The 27,713-nt window shown below is 40.2% G+C and overlaps 1 protein-coding gene across 1 annotated transcript in view; it reads left to right on the top strand.

The window, feature by feature from the left end:
• UIMC1 (ubiquitin interaction motif containing 1) overlaps positions 1 to 27,713 on the top strand; it is a 97,027-nt gene that overhangs the window by 42,429 nt on the left and 26,885 nt on the right. Inside the window, exons 7-10 of the mRNA XM_077937465.1 lie at positions 1,133 to 1,194; positions 3,574 to 3,650; positions 8,348 to 8,451; positions 16,125 to 16,278. Coding sequence (XP_077793591.1) covers positions 1,133 to 1,194; positions 3,574 to 3,650; positions 8,348 to 8,451; positions 16,125 to 16,278 — 397 coding nt within the window. The remainder of the gene's footprint in view (positions 1 to 1,132; positions 1,195 to 3,573; positions 3,651 to 8,347; positions 8,452 to 16,124; positions 16,279 to 27,713) is intronic.

Genomic DNA, 27,713 nt, shown 5'->3' with positions numbered 1-27,713 from the left:
TCTTTCTTTCTTTCTTTCTTTCTTTCTTTCTTTCTCTTTCTTTTCAATAAAAACCTTGTCACCCCTGAGTTTTTCAAAGGAAGAGACAGGTTAAGTATTTATTGCTGTTGTATTTTAGTCCTTTGGTAGTTGGGTTAAGTCTTATTTTTCATAATGACTATATTCCATATTGTACAACTTTCCTTTTGACTGAAAACTCATCTATTCCTGATTTTTAAGTGTATTTCATCATTTACCTGAATGGTAACGAGATTCATAGAGAGATAACCTAACTTGTTTAGGTTATTTATATCTTATTAGGAAACCTTGAAAACTTCAGCTGATAGCTTAATGTCTAGTGGAAGAAGCCTCACAGCCCAGGCACTTCCTCAGAAGTCTGCCTAAGGCAGCAGTAGCTGCTTTTTCGGTGATCTTCTGTGCATGTATGTTTAATGAGTTGGTATTTGCACCAACTCTACCATTAATCAATGAAAATAATTTTTGAATCAATGAGAATAATCTTTCCTTATATAGTCCCTATTCATTACATTTCTGAAAAGATAATCCTGTAGCCAGATATAAAAACCATAGTGGCAGATTTGTAGCAAAAAGAATCTTTATAACCTTCCCTTTAGATGTCCTATGTTATGGCTTGGTTTTTCTCAAAGATCATGGATTGCAGTGTTTATCTCAACTCAGTATTTCCTTTGAAAATTGGACTTTTCTCTATATTTTTCTTTCCCCCTGCACAAAATTTTCGATTGTTTTTCTGAAATCATAATTCATTTGACTTACCAATTAATATTGATATAGGTCTTGCATTTTATGAAGTGCATTGCATGCATTATCTTGTTTAATTTTCACGACACTCTGTGAGACAATTGTTAATACCCATTTTAAGATGAGGAAAGAGATTCAGATGTCACTTACCCAATCACAAAGTTAGTAAGTGATTTAGTTCTGATTTAAATACCAGTCTTCTGACTTTATAGGATGTGCCTGTTTTACTGAAATTTACTGGCTTATGGAAAATATTTTCTTCGTATTGTTAATTGTTGAGAGAGAACGTTGAACAATTAATTTTTTTTAAAAAAGGAAGAGAAGCCAGTTCACCTGCGCCTGTATATTTAAGATACTATGTATTTCTTTGCAGTCTTCCCAAGGGGTTGTTGAAGAAACTTCTGAAGAGGGAAACTCTGTACCTGCTTCGCAAAGGTGAGAGATTATATGTTGCTATGAATTCTCTCCTCTGATGGTTGCCAGCATAAGGGAGATGAACCACGTGAGTGAGACTGTACATGGACAGCTTGCCAGAGAACTTGTAGCGCTTTTATAAATGAAGACTAGGAGAAATTTTATTAGTATCTCTAAGTTCTCAGATGTGCATTTCATAGAAGCCCAGAATATTAAGAGCTGGAAGAGATCCTAGAGGTTATCTTGTCCAGGCCAGCTATCTTGGCGTAAATCTTATTTACATTATTCCTGAAAAATGGTCACATCTTGCTATTCTTTTAACTAATTACACTAGTTTTTATGCTAATTTGAAGGCTCTAGACTGATTTCTTTATAGTCCTTCTATTCTTAGCCCCTTTCTCTCTTTTCCCCAACTCTGCTTATGCTTATTTTGTCTGTATATCTAAACCTTATATGTCTTTTAAATTTACTCTTGAGACTTATACATCCTCTTTGAAGTTTTCGTATTATTCGGGCCACACAGGACCTGCATCACTCTCACTGTCTGTTCTGTGCCACTTTTAATCTGTTTGTGCCTCCTATCTCCTGTAAAGGATTGTATTTGCATTACCTCCTCCGTTGTTCTTGCTGATTGATTGAGGGCTTACCTTGTAAGTCTTCTTACTTTAATAATAAATAGCAATTGATTAATTATAAACTGCACTATTAACTGGATCATGCTTCCAGTTACTTTCTTTTTTTTTTTTTTTTTTTGAGACGGAGTCTTGCTCTGTCACCCAGGCTGGAGTGCAGTGGCCAGATCTCAGCTCACTGCAAGCTCCGCCTCCCGGGTTCACGCCATTCTCCTGCCTCAGCCTCCGGAGTAGCTGGGACTACAGGCGCCCGCCACCTCGCCCGGCTAGTTTTTTTGTATTTTTTAGTAGAGACGGGGTTTCACCGGGTTAGCCAGGATGGTCTCGATCTCCTGACCTCGTGATCCGCCCGTCTCAGCCTCCCAAAGTGCTGGGATTACAGGCTTGAGCCACCGCGCCCGGCACTTCCAGTTACTTTCTGCTTGCCCTTTTTATCTGGTAGTTGAGTTTGAAACTTTCTCAAGAGTTTAACTTTGAACTGCATGACTGTGTTCTCCCGTATGAGAGTTGAAGCCCAATTGCCATTTGCTGTAGTCAAGGTGGCGGTCTTTCTTAGGCGTCTGGTTGATAGTACTTGGTATTCCTTCCTGGGCTAAAGAATATGGCTTTGGTTTGATTTTCCTGCTGTTAAGACAGTTTTGGAAGTGGTTTTAACAGAGTAGGCCTTCTACTCCCCATAGGCCTCTCTGCTTTATTGTGGTGAGCCTTGTGCAGAGCAGATGTAGGTTTTAATAAATGATTATACACTTTGTCACCAGGAGAGAGTTGGAATCGCAGGCAATGTGGTTTGACTTCAAATTGATTAGCCCATTTTATAAATGTCAGAAAATTGTTTTGTGATGGACCCTTTGAATAGAGCACTAATGTTACATGCAGAGTAAACTATGTCTGGCTTGGGTTTATAACAAATGCTATGAGATGTTTTATTTAGGGAGAAATCACTTGTGGTTTTTTATCAGGAGTTAGTTATTTATCATGAGTTCAGTTGTAGCTATTCTTTTTGTGGTTCTTGGTTGATGTGAGGATTTTTGTTTTTAAGCACTCTTGCATACTTGATCATATAATGATAAAGCCCTGTGAAGCATGAGGGGGCTAGCTCAGATGCTCATATCAGCCATGTGTTCCTATGTCAGGCAGAGATTGCACTCCATGAGCAGTCAGGGAAAACCAGAAGGTTGGATGAAGGAAGCCATTTATAATTAAGTTGTTGTTAGAAAAGAGATTCAATTTCTGTGGGCAGATTTTTGCTGTAGGGCAGTTTGGAATTGTATTTTATTTTTGTTGCATGGAAAGCAACATCTTGAGATAAAGAGGAAATTTAACTGCAAAAGGAGGAGAAAGTTAGTGTGTTGTCAGAAGAATCTCTGTGTCTTCTCTTGTGAGTTCACAAATCTCTAGCCTTCAGAAGGCTGAGATGGAGTCTATAAAACACCTTTGACATCCTTACGTTGGAGTGGAGTTTTTGTCTTCTGTGATATTCACAGACAGTTCTTACCCTTCGACCTTCCTTTGTGAAAAACTCCAAAAGGGAATTTGTTTTCATTCAGTGATTTCACTGGAACTGAAGTTTCAGTAAGCGTATTTATTTTCCATATTTCTGGCCTACAGTTTTCAGTACTGATTCCTTGCTTTCCTGTTGTGCTTTTGTGGCATTAGGCAGCAAGTATCTGTGATTACCTGTGGCTTTGTGAGTGACTCACCATTGCTTTTGGCTCTATGTTCTGATTTATTTTACTGGGAATTCATTTGGGATTTGGTTCTCTTTTAGTGTTGCTCCTTTGACCAGTAAGAGAAGCTTAGTCCTTGTGCCAGAGAGTTCTGCAGAAGAAATCACTGTTTGTCCTGGTAAGTACCCCACTGTGATTTTACTGAATTTCTGATACCTATCTACCTTCTCATGCCTATTAATTTTCCTCTGACTCTTCAAAACTCCTCTCTGGAGGTTTATATGTAATTGATACGTGTATGTACATATCTCCACACTCGTATACATATATACATATAGGTGTTTTTAATGGCCATTGGCTTTTATTCTCAATCTTTTCTCTCCTTAGGGGTAATTTAGTTTTGAAATTAACATGACTTTTTTGTCTCCTTGATTGTTGACAGGCCTCATCAGAGATGGCATCGAAGCATCAGGAATAGCACTTACTTAACTCTACATTCAGAGCCTTTTGTTACTTAATTTGTTTAAATTATTTTAAATTAAATTGTTTTAAATTATTCTGTCACCCAGCTTGGAGTGCAGTGGTACAATCATAGTTCACTGCAGCCTTGAACTTCGGGGCTTAAGTAATTCTCCCTCCTTGGCCTCCCAAAGTGCTGGGATTACAGATGTGAGCCACTGTGCCTGGACTTCAGAGCTTTTTAGTAGTTAGTTTTTGTATTGCCATTTGTTGGGGTCTTACTGCACAGGAGGTCCAGAAATTGAGTTTTGTGTATGTTCTGTCATTATTTTTAATCTTAGACCTAAGATGCTTAACCTTGTTAAGTGCTTTAGTTTGCTTTTTGTTAATTGTAAAAATTAAAAGATATGTACGTTGTTTTAGGCAGAAGAGATGCTTATTCAAAGTTGTACATGGATAGATTTAGATATACAAAATAATGTAAAATGAACTAAGATACTTACCATCTAAGGGAATTCCTGAATCATTGTATAGTATGAAGCATTATTTTGTGATATGAACTACTACTTTGTAAGGAATTTGTTTTAGACTATATTTTCCGTTCTGGCTTTTCTGAAAAGATCATTAGCCTCATTCCTGTGAGATTGAGGGGCTTCCTACTGGTGTTTAACTTTGAACAGCAAGTATACAGATGTTGCGATAAGTCACGTCTGGTTTTCCTCAGGTCTCATGTAGCCTATAAGGATTGGAGATAATCATAGTTTTCTTATTTTGGTTTTCTTCAATGTTTATCCACACAGACTCAAACTTAGTTTGTATGTAATCTAGGAAAGACCCATAAATATTTTTAAACATCTGGCAGTCTATCATAAAGGTCTTTATTTATTTTAAGATTGAACTGTGTTGGCTTTTTTTTTTCGAGACAGAGTCTTGCCCAGGCTGGAGTGCAGTGGCGCAATCATGACTCACCGACTGTAACCTTGAACTCCTTGGCTCAAATGATCCTCCCTCCTCAGCCTCCTGAGTAGCTAGGACTACAGGCATGTGCCGCCACACCTAACTAATTTTTAAAATTATTATTATTATTATTTTTTAGTAGAGACGAGGTCTTGCTGTGTTTCTCAGGCTGGCCTTAAACTCCCGAGCTCAAGCAATCCTCCCGCTTTGGCTTTCTAAAGTGCTGGGGATTATAGGCATGAACCATTGTGCTTAACCTATGTTGGTTTTTATTGAAAGTGACTCCTTAATTCATTTGAAATGTATTTGGATTACTGCCTAACAATACCCACTAAGAGACTACACTACCAAGTGCTCAGATTTTGGCAGGAGCACTCAAGAATGCTGTGCCACCTTTGTGAAAAGAAAGCTTTCCCCCCTCTCTGGGACTACTGACTTCCTAGAAGGAAATCACTCAGTCTGTTTAGGATGATGGTGTGTGACATCACCATGGGATCTTGTAGGAGGAACCTGCAAATGTATTGATCTTGAAAGGCCTAGTTAATGAGAGGGAAAGCAGGTCCTTCATACTGAGGTTAGATAGCTTTTATGATCATGACTTGCTGTCATTAGCCTGCTAATTAAGTCCAACTGTTTGCTGACATAAACCACGTCTAAATGAGATTGCAAAAGGTATTCATTACATTAATGTTCTTTTGCTGAGAAAGTATAACTACTTCACCATGAAGCAAAACTCTTGGGTTTCTTTTTAAATATATAATTTAGAAGTTATATATATAAATTGTCTGAAAAAATTTGTTCCAAATGTGTGAAACACATATTTAGTGTAGTAGTCTGTTACCTGTTCCTATTTACTTTTGTTTCGTATTTCTGACAGTTCAGGAGTCTAATATTTAAGATTACAGTATTTTTTTAGTGTTGCTTAGTTGAAGAAGCAAGATTATAGCCTTATGCCCACATTTTGCATACTTTTAGCATTGCTTATTTCTGAGAAGCTAATGCCCTCTTAGTTGGACATTTCAGCCATTCACAGAAAGTATAATTGAAGACTTTTTATTATTGCAGTAATCTAAGCAGTGAATGGTTCTTATTTTTAAATATACTGAATGTCTTTTTGAAAATACCTTTAGGGAAAGTTGACAGAGAGGATTTTGAAGTTTATGTGCTGTAAGCCTTTTTCAAATAAGGTGGGGTGTGTGTGTGTGTGTGTGTGTGTGTGTGTGTGTGTCCAGTTTTCAAAAAAATTGGTGATGTATTAAAATATAGTTAATTCTGGAAATGTATTTAATCCTTTCTTAAAGATTCAGAAGATACATTAGAAGCTTGCAGATGCTCTATTTGCCTAACACTGGCCATTTACTGTATTTGTGAGGCACAAAAGTGCCAGTTAGAGGTACATCAGGTATAGTGTCAGATAACAGAGAACTTACTGGATTTGCATTCTGAGATAAATTTCTGGTTTTAGTTTGGGTTCCTGTAACAAAATATTCTAGACTGAGTGGGTTATAAGCAACATAAATTTATTTCTCACAGTTCTGGGGGCTGGAGAGTCCAAGATCAAGGAGTTGGCAGATTCAGTGTCTGGTGAGAGCCGTAGATAGCAGCTTCCTGCTGTGTCCTCACATGGTGGAAAGAGGGTGAGAGCTCTCTGGAGTCCCTTATAAAAGGGCATTAATCCCATTCTTTTTTTTTTTTTTTTTTTTTTGAGACGGAGTCTCACGCTGTTGCCCAGGCTGGAGTGCAGTGGCGCGATCTCGGCTCACTGCAAGCTCCGCCTCCCGGGTTCCCGCCATTCTCCTGCCTCAGCCTCCTGAGTAGCTGGGACTACAGGCGCCCGCCACCGCACCCGGCTAATTTTTTGTATTTTTAGTAGAGACGGGGTTTCACTGTGGTCTCGATCTCCTGACCTTGTGATCCGCCCGCCTCGGCCTCCCAAAGTGCTGGGATTACAGGCTTGAGCCACCGCGCCCGGCCAATCCCATTCTTTTGAGGGAAGGCCCTATGCTCATGACCTGATTACCTTCCAGAGGTCCCATTTCCTAATATTATCTATCACATTAGGGGTTGGGATTTCAACATATGAAGTTGGGGAGGTACACAAACATTCAGTCTGTAACTGTCTTTTCCAGATACATTGGTGGTTTTGAAAGATAATTACAGTTTTTTTTTGTTGTTATATTAAGTGATATGTGTCTATAGCAGAAGTTGGCAAACTTTTTTTTTTTTTTAAGACAGGGTCTCAGTCTGTAACTCAGGCTAGAGTGCAGTGGTGTGATCATAGCTCATTACAACCTTGAACTCCTGGCCTCAAGTGATCGTCCCACTTCATCTTCCCAAAGCATTGGGATTGCAGGCATGAATGACTATGTTCAGCCAAACTTTTTAAAAATAAAAGACTAGATAGGAAATATTTTAGGCCCTATGGGCCATAGAGTCTGTTGAGACTATTTGGTTCTGGCATTTTAGTGCAAAAACAGCCATAGACAGTATATAGATGAATGAGCATGGCTGTGTTCTAATAAAACCTTACTTACAAAAATAGGCAGCTGACAGGATTTGGCCCAAGAGCTGTATCTAGTTTTCTGGCCCCTGAACTAGACTACAAGGGACCCCATCTTACATTTTCATATTACTGGTGGCTAGTATAAAGCCTGGGACTTGATGTTCAGTTAATATTTGTTGAATTAATAGATGCTGCTTAAAGAATATATTAAAGAAAGGCTCATCTTTGTCTGGAATGTATATTCTATTTCTGGTCTCAATTTCTGTTTTTGCTTATCATCTCTTTAACCTCAGCACTAACATTGGCAGGTTCTTGTTTTCTGTCAAATCAATATACTTTAAAACTAGAATTACAGTGGAAATAAGCCAATCGATCAATTGATCAACGAATAAACAAATTGTGATATATCTATACAATGGAATGCTACTCAGCAGTAAAAAGTATGAACTATCGATATTATGTGACAACATGGGTCCATCTCAGACACATTATACTAAGTGAAAGAAGCTGGATGCAAAAGACCTGTGATTCTATTTATATGACATTCTAGAAAAGACAAAATTATAGGAACATAAAGTCAGCTGGTCATTGTAAAGAGTTCATTGCAGTGACTGGAGTGGTAGGAGATTGACTGCAGAGGGGTACAGAGAACTTTTTGGGGTGTTGGAAATGTTTTATATCTTGATTATGGTAGAGGTTACATGGTATAAATGGTAGTATATAAAGGGTATACATTTGTCAAAACACATTAAACTGATACTGAAAATTTATGAATTCTGTTATTTGTAAATTATGCCTCAGTAAAGCTTTAAGAAGAAACAAACTAGATCTATTAATATATTGCCACCACAGTATTATCATATCCTAAACTTTAGGGGAAAATAGGCACGTTTGTTTTTTTAACTACGAAAACGCAAAATGAAAATTAATGGGATTTTAACTTTTTTAAATTACAGAGACACAACTAAGTTCCTCTGAAACTTTTGACCTTGAAAGAGAAGTCTCTCCAGGTAGCAGAGAGATCTTGGATGGAGTCAGAATAATAATGACAGATAAGGAGGTGAATATTTTCCTCTCTGTTTTTTCTCAGTGGTTTCTTTCTGTTGGCAGTCCTCTCTCTGATGCAATGTTGACATTGGCTGAAAAGATTTAGATGGCAGGGGTTTTAGTTTTGGGGGCACTTATGTCAGGGAGATTTTTTTTTTTTTTAGACGGAGTCTCGCTCTGTTGCCCAGGCTGGAGTGAGTGAAGTGGCACAATCTCCGCTCACTGCAAGCTCTGCCTCCCAGGTTCATGCCATTCTCCTGCCTCAGCCTCCCGAGTAGCTGGGACTACAGGCGCCCACCAGTACGCCCGGCTAATTTTTTTGTATTTATAGTAGAGATGGGGTTTCACAGTGTTCGCCAGGATGGTCTCGATCTCCTGACCTCGTGATCTGCCTGCCTCAGCCTCCCAAAGTGCTGGGATTACAGGCGTGAGCCACCGGGCCCGGCCTGGGAGAGATTTTTATAGTTAAGATTAGTTCAGCATTGTTTCTAAAAATAACAGTAGTTACCATTTCTTGAGTACTTTTGTATGCATTATTATTTCTATTAGAGATGGGGAAACAGAGGCTTAGGATGTTTAATTTACTCTAAATCATGCTACTAATAATGATAGAAATAGAATTTGAACATGGGTTGGAGTCCAAAGTTCTAGGGCATTTTTTATTATGTACCAATAAGTAACAGAGACAAACAGTCTTGGAAAAAATTACTGTGTTTATATTATGATGTATACATAACTTTCAGCCCTAATTTGATCAGAAATGCAAAGTCAAGATAGCTGTCTGATCTATTTGCGTCATTATCTTTCCTCACTTTACATATCTGGCAGTAACCATAAAACTGATTGATACAAAAGTTCATACTTCTGATTGAGATTCTCGGTGTGTATATTTTTCTTTTTCTTTTCTTTTTATTTTTTCTCTTTTTTGGGATGGAGTTTCGCTCTGTCGCCCAGGCTAGAGAGCAGTGGCACAATCTCGGCTCACTGCAACCTCTGCCTCCCCGGTTCAAGTGGTTCTCATGCCTGAGCCTCCCGAGTAGCTAGTATTATAGGTGCACGATGCCATGCTCAGCTAATTTTTGTATATTTAGTAGAGAGGGTTTTGCCACGTTGGCCAGGCTGGTATTGAACTCCTGACCTCAAGTGGTCTGCCCACCTCAGCCTCCCAAAGTGCTGGGATTACAGGCATGAGCCACCGTGCTTGGTCCTTGGTGTGTATTTTTAATGTTGAGTCTAACAAAACAGTTTAACTACCTGGAATTCCTTTAAAAATTTTAAAATCTTAAAAATCTGTTGCTGTCATGAGCCGCCTGAGAGCCAAATTCCTCAGTAGAAATAAAGATTTTGGTTACATTGGTGTATACTTTCTTATCCGGTGCACCTTAAGAAAGGTTCCTTTTTGGCTGGGCGCAGTGGCTTGTGCCTGTAATCCCAGCACTTTGGGAGGCTGAGGCAGGTGGATCACAACGTCAAGAGATTGAAACCATCCTGGCCAACATGGTGAAACCCTGTCTGTACTGAAAATACAAAAATTAGCTGGGCGTGGTGGTACGCACCTGTAGTCTCAGCTACTCTGGAGGCTGAGGCAGGAGAATGGCTTGAACCCGGGAGTTGGAGGTTGCAGTGAGCCGAGATCGTGCCACTGCACTCCAGCCTGGCGACAGAGCAAGACTCCATCTCAAAAAAAAAAAAAAAAAAAAAAGAAAGGTTCCTTTTTATACTTTGGGATTTTTGTTTGTTTGTTTGTTTTTTTCCTCCTTGAGACAAAGTCTTGCTCTTGTCTCCCAGGCTGGAGTACAGTGGTACGATCTCGGCTCACCGCAATCTCTGCCTCGTGGGTTTAAGTGATTCTCATGCCTCAGCCTCCCGAGTAGCTGGGAGGCTGGCCCACCAGCCTGGCCCACCACCATGCCCAGCTAATTTTTGTATTTTAGTAGAGATGGGGTTTTACCATGTTGGCCAGGCTGGTCTCAAACTCCTGACCTCAGGTGATCCACCTGCCTAGGCCTCCCAAAGTGCTGGGATTACAGGCATGAGCCACCGTGTCCAGCCTGGAATTTTTAAAAAATAATTTTTACAGTAGAAGTTAGATCCTTTCCCTGGTCTCTGCACTGCAGGCAACTGGGTAAAAATTCTGCCTTCATGAATCATGCACACTGCCTGGTTCTCTGGAACCTGATCTGTCACAATTGACAGACCAAGATTCCCTGATGCCAGTGGTGGTAGGAAAGACGATGACACTCCCTGCTGCAGAATGACTGAGGACAGATCCTGCTCCATAATGTCAAAATGGCCTCTGGATGGTTTTCTCAGGAAGAAACAGAATCTTCTAAATGGGAATGAGGGAACAGAGTATTATTACCATAGTCATCCTAACATACAGAAGAAGCCCTTAGTTAAGGCCAATTTCATACCCGTCCATGACTGCAAACCAGACTATTCTTTGTTTGGGTCAAAGAGCATGAACCCTGTTTAGAATTTGTGGTGAACATGTCTGTGCTACTACACATCAAATAGATGGAATCATGTAGCCTTTCTCCCATTGAATGTCCTCTTTTTGGTATTGCTGTTTGCTGAAGTCTGTGGATGTCCCTAAATAGTCTTAGAAGTTTTCATTAAAATAAGTTAGAGATACTGCAGATTTTAAATCATGTACTAGTTACAAGTCACTTATTAGACAGAATGGAACACTTTATGTGCACAAAGATAGTATAGTATAAAGGGTGTGGACTCTTGCCATTGGGATCTATGTGGGTCATTTGTCCTAAAATTTCTTGTTTACTGGAAGGTAGTATGGTGTAGTACAAGTAGCTTGAGCATTGCAATTAGAAGACATGGCTTTAAATCCCAACTCCACCATGTTTTGAATGTTGTGCAGATTAATCGTTTTATTCATTCACTAGGCAGCTATTTATAGTTTGTATACTTTGTGCCAGTCATTGTTTTAGACTCTTGGGATACAAAGATAAATAAGAAAAACAGTCCCTGCACTGAGGGTTCTGGTAAGAGAGGAGACAGACATATACACAGATAATTATAATGTGGTCTGACAAAGGTAATGATAGATTCCTAGGACATTAGGGAAGCACAGAAGAGAAATGCCTTCCTGAATTTCAGTTCTTCATATGTAAAATGGAGGCAGAATACCTATTTTATTAGGTTGCTTTGCAGGTGAAATTAGATAAAGAATGTAAAACATGTAGCAGAGATTTGTCACAAGTAGAAGTATCATGTGGAAAGTCATATTATTTTACTGCTTTGTAATATATTACTGTTTATATTAGTTTACTAATGACAGAGAATTGCTCAATAGTATTTGAGGTATTTGGAAATACCCATGGCACAACTGTATGTAGTCCCTCTTGATTTCTGACAATAGTCAGCCTTCTTTGGAAATAGTGTTTTCTGAGTATCTTGCCTGAGAGTTTTCCTTTGTTGGAGTCTTAAATAGTCTCTTCTCAGAAGAGCTAACAGAAGTTATTCAGAGTCCTCCAGAGCTAGTTTAGTCAGTAAATTTTTCTTTTTTTTTTTTTTTTTGAGGCGGAGTCTTCACTCTGTCGCCCAGGCTGGAGTGCAGTGGCACCATCTCGGCTCACTGCAAGCTCCGCCTCCCGGGTTCGCACCATTCTCCTGCCTCAGCCTCCGGAGTAGCTGGGACTACAGGCGCCCGCCACCGCGCCCGGCTAATTTTTTGTATTTTAGTAGAGACGGGGTTTCACCGTGTTAGCCAGGATGGTCTCGATCTACTGACCTCGTGATCCGCCCGCCTCGGCCTCCCAAAGTGCAGGGATTACAGGCGTGAGCCACCGCGCCCGGCCTAGTCAGTAAATTTTTAAGTAAACTATGTTAAGAGTTGTGTGGTAGGAAGGGGAAGATCCAGAACAAGGAGGTTTCTAAGCTACACATAATTGGGTAGGGGAGGGATGGAGAGTTTGGTGATTTGCAGGACATGCTTTTGTTTTCACTGGGTTCATTTCTTAGAGTGAGGTGTGTTTTTTTTTTTTTTTTTTTTTTTTTTGAAGTCTGAAGTTAAGGACCAACAACCTTTAAGATGTCAGTATTCAGTATCTAAGTACCTCTTTTAAAAAATAGTTGTATAATTTTTTTTTTTTTTTTTTTTGAGATGGAGCCTTGCTCTGTCGCCCAGGCTGGAGTGCAGTGGCCTGGTCTTGGCTCAGTGCAAGCTCCGCCTCCTGGGTTCACGCCGTTCTCCTGCCTCAGCCTCCAGAGTAGCTGGGACTACAGGCGCCCACCACCACACCCGGCTAATTTTTTGTATTTTTAGTAGAGACAGGGTTTCACCGTGTTAGCCAGGATGGTCTCCATCTCCTGACTTTGAGATCCACCTGCCTTGACCTCCCAAAGTGCTGGGATTACAGGTGCGAGCCACCGCGCCCAGCCGAAAAATAGTTCTATAATATTTTAAAAGAAGTAAAAGCAACTCTGCAAAGAAATCCCTGACTGCATGGTCCTAATAAAAGCTACTTTGCTTGCCTTTTTCCCCCTTGAGGTTCTTCCATAGTAGTTAATACTTAAATAGACTTTTTAAATGATGCTGGGAAATATACCTTATTTTAACATTAAAAAAAAAAAACACCCTGCAGGTTAGGAAACCTTCAGGGTTGCCTAAGAACAGTGGTTGGAAGTGGTCTCATATTCGTAATAAGACAATAGACTACTCCCTCTTGAATACATTAATAGTTAAAGGTACATTCTCTGCATTGTATAGAGCTGTGATGAATACAATGGAGTATAGTGCTCAATGTGAGCACCAGTGACACATTTGTGTCACATAACATTTCTGTGCTTAGTGAGCTTTAGAATGCCAAGTAACTGCTCATTCGCCACTGACTTTAAGTAATTCAAGACTACTTGCAAATTTTAGGGTATATTGATCCCCTCTTACCCTCCTGCCATCCTTCTGCTCAAATAGCTTTGCTATTTTTCTTTTCTTTTTTTTTTTTTTTTTTTTTTTGAGACTGGGTCTTCTTTGTTGCCCAGGATGGAGTGCAGTGGTAGGATCTCAACTCACTGCAATCTCCACCTCCTGGGTTCAAACGATTCTCCTGCCTCAGCCACCTGAATAGCTGGGACTACAGACATGCACCACCACCCCTGGCTAATTTTTGTATTTTCAGTAGAGATGGGATTTTGCCATGTTAGCCAGGCTGGTCTCGAACTCTTGACCTCAAGTGATCCGTTTGGCTTGGCCTCCCAAGGTGCTGGGATTACAAGCGTGAGCCACTGTGCTTATTTTTTCTTTCTTTTTTTCTTTTCTTTCTTTTTTTTTTTTTTGGAGACAGAGTTTTGCTCTGTCACCCAAGCTGCAGTGCAGTGGTGCGATCTCGGCTCACCGCAGCCTCTGCATCCCGGGTTTAAGCGATTCTCCTGCCTTAGCCTCCTGAATAGCTAGGATTACAGGTATGCACCACCACACCCAGCTAATTTTTGTATTTTCAGTAGAGATGGGGTTTCGCTGTGTTGGCCAGGGTGGTCTTGAACTCCTGGCCTCATGTGATCTGCCCACCTTGGCCTCCAAAGTCCTGGGATTACAGGTGTGAGCCACCGTGCCTGTCCAGCTTTGCAGTTTTTCAAGCTTTACAACTTTTCTTTTTAAGATTTATGAACAGAGGAACCTGGATTTGTGAGAAGCTTAGTGATTAAATCTGAAAAACATAGCACCTAGAACTTCCAGACCCACTTGACTTTCCCCACTTTCTAGAGAAGAAGAATAAATAGATCCTTGCAGAATCTGCTTCCAGAAACAAGGTGGAATGGAAGGGAGGTTTTTTGTTTCTGCCACAACATGATAGAATGGAATTACTGAAGGTTTTGATGCCCAGTGGGTCTAGGTTTGAGCCTGGATAATTCACTTACTAACTTGGTGACCAGCAGGTTACTTTGCTTTCCCAAGCCTCAGTTTCCCCTTCTGTAACAGCAGAGTTAGTGATACTTCTGTCCAGTGGCTTGTTGGGAGGGATGGATATGAAAAATGACTGGTGGAGCCTGCATAGTATAAGAACTCAACCACTGTTAGTTCCTTTCTCATCTTAGGTTTAACAAAAGGCAGGTGGTGTTGAAAACAGGAGATTTTCTGGCAGTTTGACTTGGTATTTAGATGGCCTGTTTTCCTCTCTGCTGGTTCACACTTGTAAGCATTAGGTTTTAGAGATAGCCCCAACTCCTGACCCCAAAAGACCCAATTGACTCTAGTCCAGTTTTCTATGCATTGAAGTTTTGGTCGTGTTTTGTTCTTGTATCAGAAGATATTTTATTTGTTTTCCCCAGGTGTAATGACAGCCCGGGTGTCCCTTGCTTTAAATGTAAGCAGTAGCTATGCAGGACATTTTCACATTGATTGGATAGGACATGCTGTCCTTTGAAGCAAGTGTTAGGCAGTAGTGCTGCAGTGCTCACGCACACTGTTGAATTAATCACTGCAGAGTTCTTGGCTCTGATCAACCTGTGCAGGTAAAATAAAACTGCCTTTAAGAGACACCAGCAACTGTAAGAGAAATGATGACTACAAAACAGAGAGGAATAAGAGAGAGAGGTTTAAGAGTGGCTTTGGCAGAATTGATTGTTTTAACTAATGACTTCTTTGGTGCTTCTTAAGTATATAGATCTTAGTTTCCTCTTTCTTTTTTTTTTTGAGACGGAGTCTTGCGCTGTCGCCCAGGCTGGATGCAGTGGTGCAATCTCTGCTTACTGCAAGCTCCGCCTCCAGGTTCACACCATTCTCCTGCCTCAGCCTCCCGAGTAGCTGGGACTACAGGCGCCCGCCACCACGCCTGGCTAATTTTTTGTATTTTTAGTAGAGTTGGGGTTTCATCGCTTTAGCCAGGATGGTCTTGATCTTCTGACCTCATGATCCACCCGCCTCTGCCTCCCAAAGTGCTGGGATTACAGGCGTGAGCCAGTGCGCCAGCCTTAGTTTCCTCTTTCAATCCAGAAAGTCACAAATAAAACACAGGTCTTAGGTCTTAGGGGTCTAAGTACATACTTACGTTCTTAACTTAAATCCTAGTTATGCTGTTTTTGGCTTAGAGCTCTTTTGTTTGGTAACTCCTTATGTCTTAAAGTCACTTACAGTAATAACGGTCCTTTTGTGAAATTGAAAATGTGTCCTTAAGGTGCTGTTGATATGCAGAATGTGAAACCCAGCAGGCACAGCACACTGATGCAGTGAGGATTGTGCCTTACAATGTGATAGAGATCAGTGCCCTCAAGTTTTTGAGCCAGATACTAGTCCTTCATTTGAATCTCAACTCTCCCGCTTACTTGTTCTGTGACTTTGCAAATTGCTTTACTGTTTTACACAAGTACTTTTCTCATGTGTAAAAAAAGAGTGTGCTAATAACTTTGTAAGATTAAATGAGTAATACATATAGTGTTTAATACATAGTTGACAGTATAAGTATACTTATATATATAAACAATATATAAACTTACATATAAAAGAGTAATATGTATAGAGTGTTTAATACATAGTTGGCAGTATAAGGAACTGAATAAGTATTAACTCTATCAGTAGTATCTCTCAGTCTTTACTCTTTGATAAGTAAAATTTGATAAGCTGTTGTCTCTTTGAAAGTAAGTGAAATATGGGGTGGAGTCTCTTGCACTTCTTTGGGGGGAAAGATATGAACTAAAGCTGTTATAATTGCTGTTTGTCATGTTCTTCAGGTTGGTAACAAGGAAGATGCTAAGAAGGAAGTACCTATTTCTATCTTCTCATCCAGTAACCAGGTATCCTGCCCGCTATGTAACCAAAGCTTTCCACCCACAAAGATTGAACGACATGCCATGTACTGCAATGGTCTGATGGGAGAAGATACAGGTAAAGACCCACCGGGACAGCCAAACTCTTACTTTTTTGTGTAGTGGTTTTATAATCCTATACAGTACAATGCAGGGAAAAAACAGATAGCTATTCTTCAAAGTTAGAGTTGTTACGGTTTTGGGTTTTTTCTATCTAGTTATTTTTCTAGTACTTTTATGTTCATCATTACTTTTGGCAGGTATTTTGTCTTGTTACACATACCTCAGGAGAAGGGGAAGGGAAAAGTTTTTCATTTTTTAAGTTTTTGTTTGTTTGTTTGTTTTGTTTGTTTTTTTGAGACAGAGTCTCTCTGTCACCCACGCTGGATTGCAGTGGCACAATCTTGGCTTTCTGCAACCTCCACCTCCCAGGTAAATGATTCTCTTGCCTTAGCCTCCCAATTAGCTGGGACTACAGGCTTGCGCCACCATGCCTGGCTAATTTTTTTTGTACTTTTTTTTTCCCATAGAGGCAGGATTTCACCATGTTGGCCAGGCTGCTGTTGAACTTGTGACCTCAAGTGATCCTCTTGCTTTGGCCTCCCAAAGTGCTGGGATTAGAGGTGTGAGCCACTGCACCTGGCCCATCTTTTAACATATTAACTTACATAGATAGGCTAAAAATCAGTGCATTGCAATGGACCTTGCATTTCAACTTATGTGTTCAAATATTGAGATTTCTGTGGAACTTGAGGAACTAAGTTCTAGAGTTGCCCATTTTTCATTCAAAATAAATCCCTTGTAGGTTTTTTTCCTCTTTTTGTAGTGTGTTTTAATAGAAATTCTACCTAAAGACAGCAGCTGAAAAATACCGCTAATTTACATTCATGTCCTACATATCTCTGCTGAGTTATCCAGGAGCTGTTGGTTTAATCTCGGTTTAATCTCTTTAAGAGTATACCAAAGGCCGGGTGCGGTGGTTCATGCCTGTAATCCCCAACACTTTGGGAGACTGAGGCGGGTAGGTCACCTGAGGTCAGAAGTTCAAGACCAGCCTGGCCAAAATGGTGAAACCCTGTCTCTACTAAAAATACAAAAAATTAGCCAAGCGTGGTGGCGGGCTCCTGTGATCCCAGCTACTCAGAAGGCTGAGGCAGGAGAATCATTTGAACCCCAGAGGCAGAGGTTGCAATGAGCCGAGATTGCGCCATTGCACTCCAGCCTGGGCAACAAGAGTGATACTTTGTCTCAAAAAAAAAAGAAAAAAAAGGTCTGTACCAAAATCCCTAGTTTTCAGACAGCATTAAGACATTGATCAAGAAAATCGTGTTAATCATAGCCCTTGAAATACCACCTCTGATTTGGCCTTTCTGTTTATGATTTTAAACTCTAAATATAGTCACGTCAGCACAGCTCTCTGTGGTCTAACATGCTGAATGTAAACCTAGGTAACTGGAAGTGTTGTAGTGTTCTTCTCAATGCTACTTGATTCCTGTAACTTAGATGTATTTAAATGTGACATTGTATAATTGTGAAGTGTTTTTTAAATTAAGATTGCCAGAGAGGCAAGGCACATGTTATTTACTTTTCTTGAAATAATATACTTTGTAGTTATTAAATAAGGAAGTACATAAACACTTAATTTGTTGATTTTTCTGATTATAAAGTAGTACATGTTCATTGTAATAATAATGGCTTACTTTTATTGAATACTTAAAATTAGGCACTATTTATGTAAATGGGACCATGCTATATATAGCTGTCTCTATATATTATTCTGCAACTTATCATTTTTATTTAGCAGTAAATTTAGCTCTTTCCATGTGCAGATAAATTTTTGACATAGTTGAGGTTTGACTGTATATAAAATTTTATATTCTGCTTTTTCTATTTATAGCATAAATATTTCATCATGTCACAAAATTATTTATAAAAATATTTTTAATGCCTACATAATATTTGGTAACTGGGATTGCTTTCATTTACTTAATTATACATATTTGAAATGCTTCAAGTTACTGTGTTATAATCACACTGTACTGAGCCTCTTAGCCTAAAGTTGTCACTGTATTTTGGGATTATTTCCCAAGGATATGTTCCCATATAGGGTGGTAGTAAGAAAAGATAGGCCCTGGAAGGCCAGTCAATTTGAGCTTGAGTCCCACCTCTGTTACTGACTTACTAATGTGTGACCCTGTGCTAATTTCCAAGCTTCCATTTATGCATCTGTGAAATAATAATAATTACCTTGTTCAGATTTTGTGAGGTTAAATGAGATACTTTAAGGAAAGTACTTAACACAGTACCTAGCGCACAGTAAGTACATAAGAACTATTAGCTGTTGTTACTATTCCCAGTAGTGAAATTACTGTGTCAGAGATTTTTTTTAAGGGTCTCTATGCATAGCATTGTAGTCCCTAAAAACAGTGAAAGTTGAGGACCTGAATCTGGCCATCAACCACTTTTAGTGGGACAGCACTGAAGGATTGGAATCTAGATGCAGTTTTAATTTGAAAAAGCTCTTTAGTCTGATTTTTTTTTTTTTTTTTGCTGAGTATTCCAGTGACTAAAAGAATTCTGGGATTGAGCATTTCAAAGGAAAGAGACTATCTTGTCTGTCTTACTAAGCACTTACACAGCTGGTATTGGGTATCTGAGTCAATGACTTATTCAACACAACATCAGGGTCCAGAAATAAATGAGTTTGAGAAACTGAATGCCCTGTTGAGCTCTAGGAATAGATGATCTCCTTCAGGTCAGAATGATCTGGTAAGGAGTAGTATAGGATAGCTTCTACTGACATCTGCCATACTGAATTCCACTAGTTGGTGCTAAAATAGGAAGCTTTGGCATTCATAACTGTCAGATATCTTTTAATTACAAGATAATTGCTGTTAAGCCTGTTCTTCCTTACTGGAGTGTGGTGAGAGAACTCAAACTCACATCCCCAAATCCTTGTGGTTGAAATTGATTCAGGCTTGTTCCTGAATTTTCTCAAACCAATTTTCAGACTTATGCTACTAGAACCAGGCCATTTAGGTGGGCAAAGTAGACTGAGTCTTATCATCATCATGATCCATTCAGGGAGGACATTTCAGGTTCTCCTTGTTCTGTTGGGTCCAGGATCAGTGACCCTGTCTAATGCTGTTCAATTGGATTTACACTCTGGGTATTGCAGACTTTCAGACATGATAGATGTAAATGTGATTTTTGATACAATAAAAAGTCCCTATATTCTTGGCATCATATGTCTTTATAGCTTTGATGCAAATACCCCAGACCTCCATGTAAAGATGTCTGCTATATCCTGAATGACAGGCACACTTTCTTTTTCATAGGGAAATTTGTTATAAAACTAGTTTAGAAAACCAATCTAGAATATAGTCATGTGTTGCTCAGTGATAGGGATGTGTTCTGAGAAACGTGTCATTAAGTGATTTTGTTGTGCAAATATCGTAGAGTGAGTGTACTTACACAAACCTTGATGGTGTAGTCTACTACACACCTATGCTATAAGGTATAGCCTGTTATCTTGGGCTACAAACCTGTACAGTGTGTTACTGTACTGAACACTGGTCACTTGTAACACAATGGTATTTGTGTATCTAAACACATCTAAACACAGAAAAGGTATAGTAAAAATATGGTATTATAATTTTATGGCACCACCATCATATAGATGGTCCGCATTGTTAGCTGAAATGTCTTTTTGTGGCGCATGACTGTACTACATCCTTCTTTTCAATGCTGACGTGTCTACATAGAGCCAGAAGTTTGATTCTTTTTTATCACCTATTCATATTTACCTTTAATTCATCCAGATATTTGGAACTTTTTTTTTTTTTTTTTTTTTTTTTTTGAGACAGGGTCTCACTCTGTCACCCAGGCTGGATTACAATGGTGAGATTATAGCTCACTGCAACCTCTGCCTTCTGGGCTCCAGCAATTCTCCAACCTCAGCCTCATGAGTAGCTGCGACTCTGGGCACACACCATCCCACCTGGCTAGATTTTTTATATCTTCTTTTGTAGAGACGAAGTCTCACCATGTTGCCCAGGCTGGTCTTGAACTCCTGGGCTCAAACAGGCATCCCACCTTGGCCTCCTAAAGTGCTGGGATTACAGACGTGAGCCATCCTTGCCTGGCGTGACTTTTTTTTTTTAAGTGGTGCTAGGCCTTATGAAGCTTACTAAAGAAGTTTTGGCCGGGCGCGGTGGCTCAAGCCTGTAATCCCAGCACTTTGGGAGGCCGAGACGGGCGGATCACGAGGTCAGGAGATCGAGACCATACTGGGTAACACAGTGAAACCCCGTCTCTACTAAAAATACAAAAAAAAACTTAGCCGGGCGAGGTGGCGGGCGCCTGTAGTCCCAGCTACTCGGGAGGCTGAGGCAGGAGAATGGCGGGAACCCGGGAGGCAGTGCTTGCAGTGAGCTGAGATCCGGCCACTGCACTCCAGCCTGGGTGACAGAGCGAGACTCCGTCTCAAAAAAAAAAAAAAAAAAAAGAAGTTTTAAGATTTCTGCCTTCAAGGAGCTTGCATCAATGGTGAAATAAGCATTTCCCCAATAAATTAATTACAAGAGGACACAAGTGAATAATTGTGTACCCAAGTAAATGTCCCTGACAATGGGAGAGAGGAGAGCTGCAGTGAACAAGGATGAGTTCCCAGAAAGGGTGGGCTTAGCCTTGGCTGTGCAGGCTGGTTAGGTCTGGATAAACCCATAGCAAGGTAGAGGGCCCTTTCCCCTCCTGTGGGTTTAGGTAAGAAGTGAGGGAAATGGCCACTAAACAATAGCTTCGTCTTAATCTTCCTAAGAGAGCTCTCTGTTGATTTTTCAGGCCCTGCGAGAGGGAGTAGGGTGACCTCACTGGAACCATTCCACTCTCTGCATGTTCCTCTACTTTCCTGGGAACACAGCTTGGGGGTGTAGGTGGGTTGGGGAAGTAGAGGAATTATGCAGAGCACCTGCTAGTGTACTTGGTGTACAATAGGTACTCAGTACGTTTGATCTCTTTTCTTGGTTTCCCCACCAGCTTGTCTGCCCTGTCTTCCTTGCCAGAGACAGAAGTTAGTGATTGTGCTGGTTCTTCTTAGCTTTATATGACTGGATACAGAGGCCAGTCTCCCAACCTGGTTTTTAAATCTTTTGTAAAAGGAAGCTTTTTTTTTTTTTTTTTTTATACTGTGGAAGGAAAGGAGTAATTTCCACCCCGTTTTTTTGAGACAGGGTCTTACTCTGTAGCCCAGGCTGGAGTACAGTGGTGGAATCATGGCTCACTGCAGCCTCGACCTCCCAGGCTCAAGTGATCCCTCTGCCTCAGCCTCCCAAGTAGCTGGGACCACAGGTGCATGCCACCACACCTGGCTAATTTTTTAGTTTTTGTAGAGATGGAGTCTTTTTATGCTGCTTAGGCTGGTCTTGAACTCCTAGGCTCAATTGATTCTCCTGCTTTGGCCTCCCAAAGTGCTGGGATTATAGGCCTAAACCACCATGCCTGGCAAGTTACTTTTCTTGAAGACACAGAAGCCAGACTGGGAGACTATTAGCCCAATGCCTAAGGGGTGGAGTAAGAGAGGACTTAACCTTCCAGTATTAAGTATCTAGCTTTTCACTCCTTCCTGTCTTCCCCTGAAGGGGATCCTCGATATGCTTGGTTTGGCTGTGTAAAAGAAATAGCAATTAGAATCATTTACATAAAGTGTCTGCTATTTATGCCTACTTACCATGCAGCACAATAACAATTATGCATATCATTAATATATGTCTGACTAATTTTGCTGTAAGTTTTGATTATAATACTACACACTAGTTAAGTTGGCTCAGTCTACTCAGTTTTTTGCTCAATGACGTTGTCTATTCAGAACTACGAAAAATTAGAGGGGATGCTTTTTTTATTTTTGAGACGGAGTCTCGCTCTGTCACCCAGGCTGGAGTGCAGTGGCACGATCTCGGCTTCTGCAAGCTCTTCCTTCCAGGTTCATGCCATTCTTCTGCCTCAGCCTCCCAAGTAGCTGGGACTACGCGTGCCTGCTACCACGCTCGGCTAATTTTTATATTTTTAGTAGAGACGGGGTTTCACCGTGTTAGCCAGGATGGTCTCGATCTGCTGACCTCATGATCCACCCACCTCGGCCTCCCACAGTGCTGGGATTCCAGGTGTGAGCCACCTCGCCGGACCAAGGGAGTGCTCTTTAAAGGTACTGTTTGAGGGGAGAAGATTGACTGAGTTGATCTAGACTAGAACAAATGCACATTGCCTTTGCATTTACTTTCTGGAAAATGTATCTAAGGCCAATTGTGTTAAACACCTAGGGAGAATAAAATCCCCCATTTACTCATTCAGTACATATTTATTATATACTTACTATATAACAGATACAGTGAGCAGAATATACAATTAACAGAATATAAGTCCCTGTTCTCATGGAGCTTATATTCTAGTAGTGGGAGGCAGACAAGAAAACAATAAATATACAATATTTCAAGTGGTGATAAGTACTTTAGAGAAAAAAATAAAGCAGAGGGAGAGGGGAATAGGCCATACTGAGGTCAGAAGTTAGCAATATAAAATAGGTGATCAGGGAAGGTCTCCTTGAGAAGAGAAGATGGCATTTGAACAGGGACCTAGAGTAAGTGAGGTAGTAAACTAAGAAGATTGTGAGGTGGGGAGAGTGCTACAGGTAGAAGGAACAATAAATGCAAAAACCCTGAGGTGTGAACAGGTTGAGTGTGGCTGGATTAGAGTAAGTGAGGGAGAGATAAACAGTGAAACCAGTGAGGTAATGGGGGAGGAGTGCAGATGGACAGATCACAGGGTTCTTAGGCCATAATAAGGACTTTGGCTTTTCCTTGAGCAAGGGAGGAACCACTGGAGGGACTTGAGCAAAGAAGTAATCAATATTTAAGCAAAGGATCACTCCACTCTGTCTGCTACTATGTGGACAGTAGATTATTGGGTTGTGGGACAAAGGTGGAAGCTGGGAAGATAGAGTCAACATTTTGTTTTTGGCTCTTTGATAAAGTAGAAGAAATGCAGGTTTTGGAACTAGGCAGCTCAGCTGTAATATTTCCTAATTGGCTAATATTTGACAAGTTATCTCTTTCAGGACAGGTTCCTCTTTTGTAAAATTAGTATCAGGATTGCCATGAGAATCACAGACACTTAGTAAAGTACCAGGCGTTGTGACTAGCATGTAATAGGTATGCAATAAATGATGGCTGTATTATTATTGACTGTGCTTTCCTGTCTGTGTAATCTTTCTGAGGTCTGTGTTTCTGTATGATGACGGGACAAAGGATAAGCCACTAGTTGAGTAGAACTAAGAGAAAGAAGAAAGGCAAGACATAAGAGTCAAAGGGGTAAGAATAAGTTAGGGAGAAATAGATTATAGGAGAGTTAGGGAAGCTGAAGGCATTAACTATATACACTTTGACTCTAGATAGAGGATGTGGCTTAGAGTTAGGATACTGCTAGGAGTGGACTTTCTCTTCAGGGATATCGCCTGGAAAAATAATGGTAGATGGGTGAGTAGGTAGGAGGAGGTAGAAATTCTTATTATAGATATGCCTGAGAGTTAACAGAGAAGGACCAAGGCCTAAAATAGGCTTGACTTGGGTGACTAAGAGAAAATGTGTAAGACCTCAGTATCTCTAAGTAAAACTTATTTCTTAAATTAGACAAAGTTGGGACTTTTTCTGTTCTATATATGCCTATCTAAATGTAATTTGTACCCTGTCCAGTCTTCTCGCTTATATTAACGTGGCCTTTGTGGTACCCAGGAATTAAGTATATTGCTGTATTGCTACTGGTACCTAGCTACTGAGGTATTGACAATTGTGAAATAGCATAGGTTTTGTAGAAGTAATACGGATTTTGGGGACAGACTGACCTGTGGGGATATATACAAATCAAATATGGGCCCTGATCTCACTGACATTTCAGTTCAATTAGGTAGATAAGACATGCACATGCATAACTGTAATGCAAGGTCAGAACTACTAAGGGACATACAAATAAAAATACTGTGGTGTTTCAGAGGAAGTACAGTTAGAGATTGAGAGGGAAGGGTATTAATGTAAGAGAACAATAGGCTAAAATTACAAATAGAAAAATGTGAAGAGAGTGTATAGGAAAGAACAAGCACTTCAGTGTGGTTATAGTGTGGGCATTATGAAAGGAACGGTAGGCAGTTGGAGAATGACAAATGTAACTTGAATCTTGTGGGTTAACATTTATATGAATTATGTGGGTTAACATTATGGAACAGCATTTTTTTTCAACTCTAAAAAAATTATTGGTGTGTGTTAATAATTATTTGTGTGTTTACTCCTATTGTAGTATATAGGACTCTTTTGGATGCAGGTGTTGAAAATATGATTTCAGTAGTTGGAAATATGATTTCAGTAACCTTAAGCAAAAAAAAAAGTTAATCTGTATAATAATTGGCAAGTCTGTTTAGAGGTTAGGCTGAGCTGGATCTGGGAGCTCAGACAATATCTCTCCATCTTGGAATCCAGTGGTCTCCATTCAACAGATGGCCTCTTCTTAAGGGACAAGCAAAATGGCTGCCAGTAGCCATAGCTTTTTTTTTTTTTTTTTTGAGGCCAAGTCTGGCTCTGTGGCCCAGGCTGGAGTGCAGTGGCTCGATCTCGGCTCACTGCAAGCTCTGCCTCCCGGTTTCACGCCATTCTCCTGCCTCAGCCTCCCGAGTAGCTGGGACCATAGGCGCCCACCACCGTGCCCGGCTAAATTTTTGTATTTTGTAGTAGAGACGGGGTTTCATCGTGTTAGCCAGGATGGTCTCGATCTCCTGACCTCGTGATCCGCCCACCTCGGCCTCCCAAAGTGCTGGGATTACAGGCGTGAGCCACCGCGTCCGGCCGCCATAGCTTTTAATGGAAAGAAATAATTTTTTCCCCCCTCAGACCATAGGTTAGTCTAGAGGAAGACTCTGATAGGCCTTTCTTGATTGAAGTGTCCACTTATGGTGTAGTCACTGTAACCAAGTAGATGGGTATGTATTACTTACAAGTCAGAACAAGTAAAGGAAAACTCTTTCACTAACTATGAGAAATTCTGTTAGTATCTTAGAAAATTCTGTCAGTCACAATAACAGAAAACATCATTAACAGTGAGTTTAACACGTGGGATTTCTTTCTCCTCACATCACAAGTCCAGAGTGAGGCAGTGGCTCGTTGATGTAATTGAGGATCAGGCTTTTGCCTTTGGCACTACAATCATAAACTTGTGGCTTGATTCACCGTTTCAGGATACCCATTGCATCTCTAGGCTTTGAATGTATGTTTGAGGCAGGAAGATGGAGAAAAAGGTAAAGGGACATGACTGCTGATTCTGACTCCTTTGATCTAACACTCATTCCTGCATTCTCATGGAATTTGAGCTTATTCTAAATTATGGTTGAATTAAGGCAGTTCTAAATTTAGTGTTTGTTCATACCTCTTAAGTGTTTATATATCTTGTATATAAAATTATGTTATCTCTAAAGTCATTGATTAATTGCTTTTTGTAGTGGTTCAGCTTAAGACTTTTTCATATCCTGCTGTTAGTGAAATATTGTGCTGGATGCTGAGGGTGAGGAGGAGCGGCCCAAAAGACCCAAAAGATGGTAAGGGATATATTACAGAGCTGAATCGAATCTCAAATTTGTACTCAGAGAGTTTACAGTCCAGCAAGGGAAACAGACTTGGGTATGACTATGTATAATACAACTCAGTCAAAGTGCTAAACTGTAAGCACTAACCACCCGCAAAGGAAGGTATTAAATTTGATTGGTGGAATAAGGGAGGGCTTCTTACTTAATTGTTCCCCTAATATTGAGCATGGCTTTTTTCTTAACCTATTTTTTTTTTCTGTTAAAGATAAGCATCTAGGGCCAGTCATGGTTGCTCACACCTGTAATCCAAGCACATTAGGATGCTGAGGTGGGAGGATCAATTAAAGCCAGGAGTTCAAGACCAGCCTGAGCAACACAGGGAGACACTATCTCTACCAAAAATAAAAAATTAGCTTTGTGTGGTAGTACATTCCTGTAGTCCCAGCTACTTGGTAGGCTGAGGTGGGAAGATCGCTTGAGCCCAGAAGTTGGAGGCTGCAGTGAGCTGTGATTGCACCAGTCCACTCTAGCCTGAGTGACTGAGCAAGACCCTGTCTCAAAAAAGAAAAAAGAAAAAAAAAAATCTAAACTAGCAATGAGCCTTGTAATGTAGTACTTTAATCTGGATTACTAAAAGTGGAATTACTAGATTATATTTATAAAGCTACCAGTAATTTATGAGAGCATTCCTTTTGTCTCCAAATACTGAGGGATATTCTTTAAAAAAAAGTATGGCATAGTAATAGATAGTAACCAATGACATTTCATTGTACTTTGTTTCTTTGGTTAGTAGTGAAGTTGACATTTTTTGTTTTTAAAAAAATCAATTTATATTTATTTGAAGAATTATTCTCTGAAGTTTGCCTCTGTGTCTGTTGGGATCTCAGTATTGTTCTTATCAGTTTATACAAGTTCTTTATAAATGATTTACTTTTTGCCTCAGAGGTGCTTTCCAGGGTTTGTTTGACTCACCCATCAGTTCTCACAAAGTTTCCAGATTTATGCAGACTGGGCCAGCAGCCCCCTTCTTGCGTGAGCACTGCCAAAGCTTTTATTTCTTGAAATAGAAGCAGTGCTGATCCTGCAGAAAGATCTAATCGGTGTGAACAGAAGTGGCACTGATGTAGGGAAAAGGGTATTCAAATCCATGTAGAATTAAGAGGATGGGTGGGCAGCAAGTAGAAAGGAAAAAGAATTCATTGACTCCATGCTGTTCCATTCCTGTTTAAAAAAAAAAAGAAAAAATTCATTGCTATTGCTGACTGGATGAAGAAGCTAGAGATAGAAGGAAGAGGAGGTGGGGCCTGGTCACGGGGGGTCAGCAGGGGCTGGATGCCCAAAGTGTTATGTTTAAAGGAACTGGGATGTATCTCCAGAGCAACTGGGAATTTAAAAACATACCTCTTCCACTAAATATGAAAGTAATAGAAATGAAACCAACAAGTGAAATACATATATTTTTCTATATTCTTTCTGGTAGGTTGCAAGAACAAGCACTTTCCCTCCCAGTATTGGGATTCTGCTGATATGTATCTGGGATTCTGCTGATGTCTGTCTGTCTGTCTGTCTATCTATCTATATCTGTCTCCTGTATTTATATTTGTCCCCCCCAGAATTACATCATAAGCATCATCTAACATGCTGTTCGAAATTATTTATATTCATGACATTGCGTATAGTTTTTAACTTTCACAAATAATACAAAATGTACTTAGTTGTTTTTCCTTGTTGTGGGAATATTTTTTGACAGAGGAAACCAAAGTGACAGGAGCAGCTTATAAAACAAAACGCAAAGACATTTAAGAAAGGATGTTTTGCGGCCGGGCGCGGTGGCTCACCACCGCGCCAGTAATACCAGCACTTGGGGAGGCCGAGGCGGGCGGATCACAAGGTCA

Source organism: Macaca mulatta, chromosome 6 (genome assembly GCF_049350105.2).
Source record: "Macaca mulatta isolate MMU2019108-1 chromosome 6, T2T-MMU8v2.0, whole genome shotgun sequence".
Classification (NCBI taxonomy): Eukaryota; Metazoa; Chordata; class Mammalia; order Primates; family Cercopithecidae; genus Macaca; species Macaca mulatta.
The sequence above is the reverse complement of the archived record's forward strand: the minus strand, read 5'-3'. Positions and strand labels throughout refer to the sequence as shown.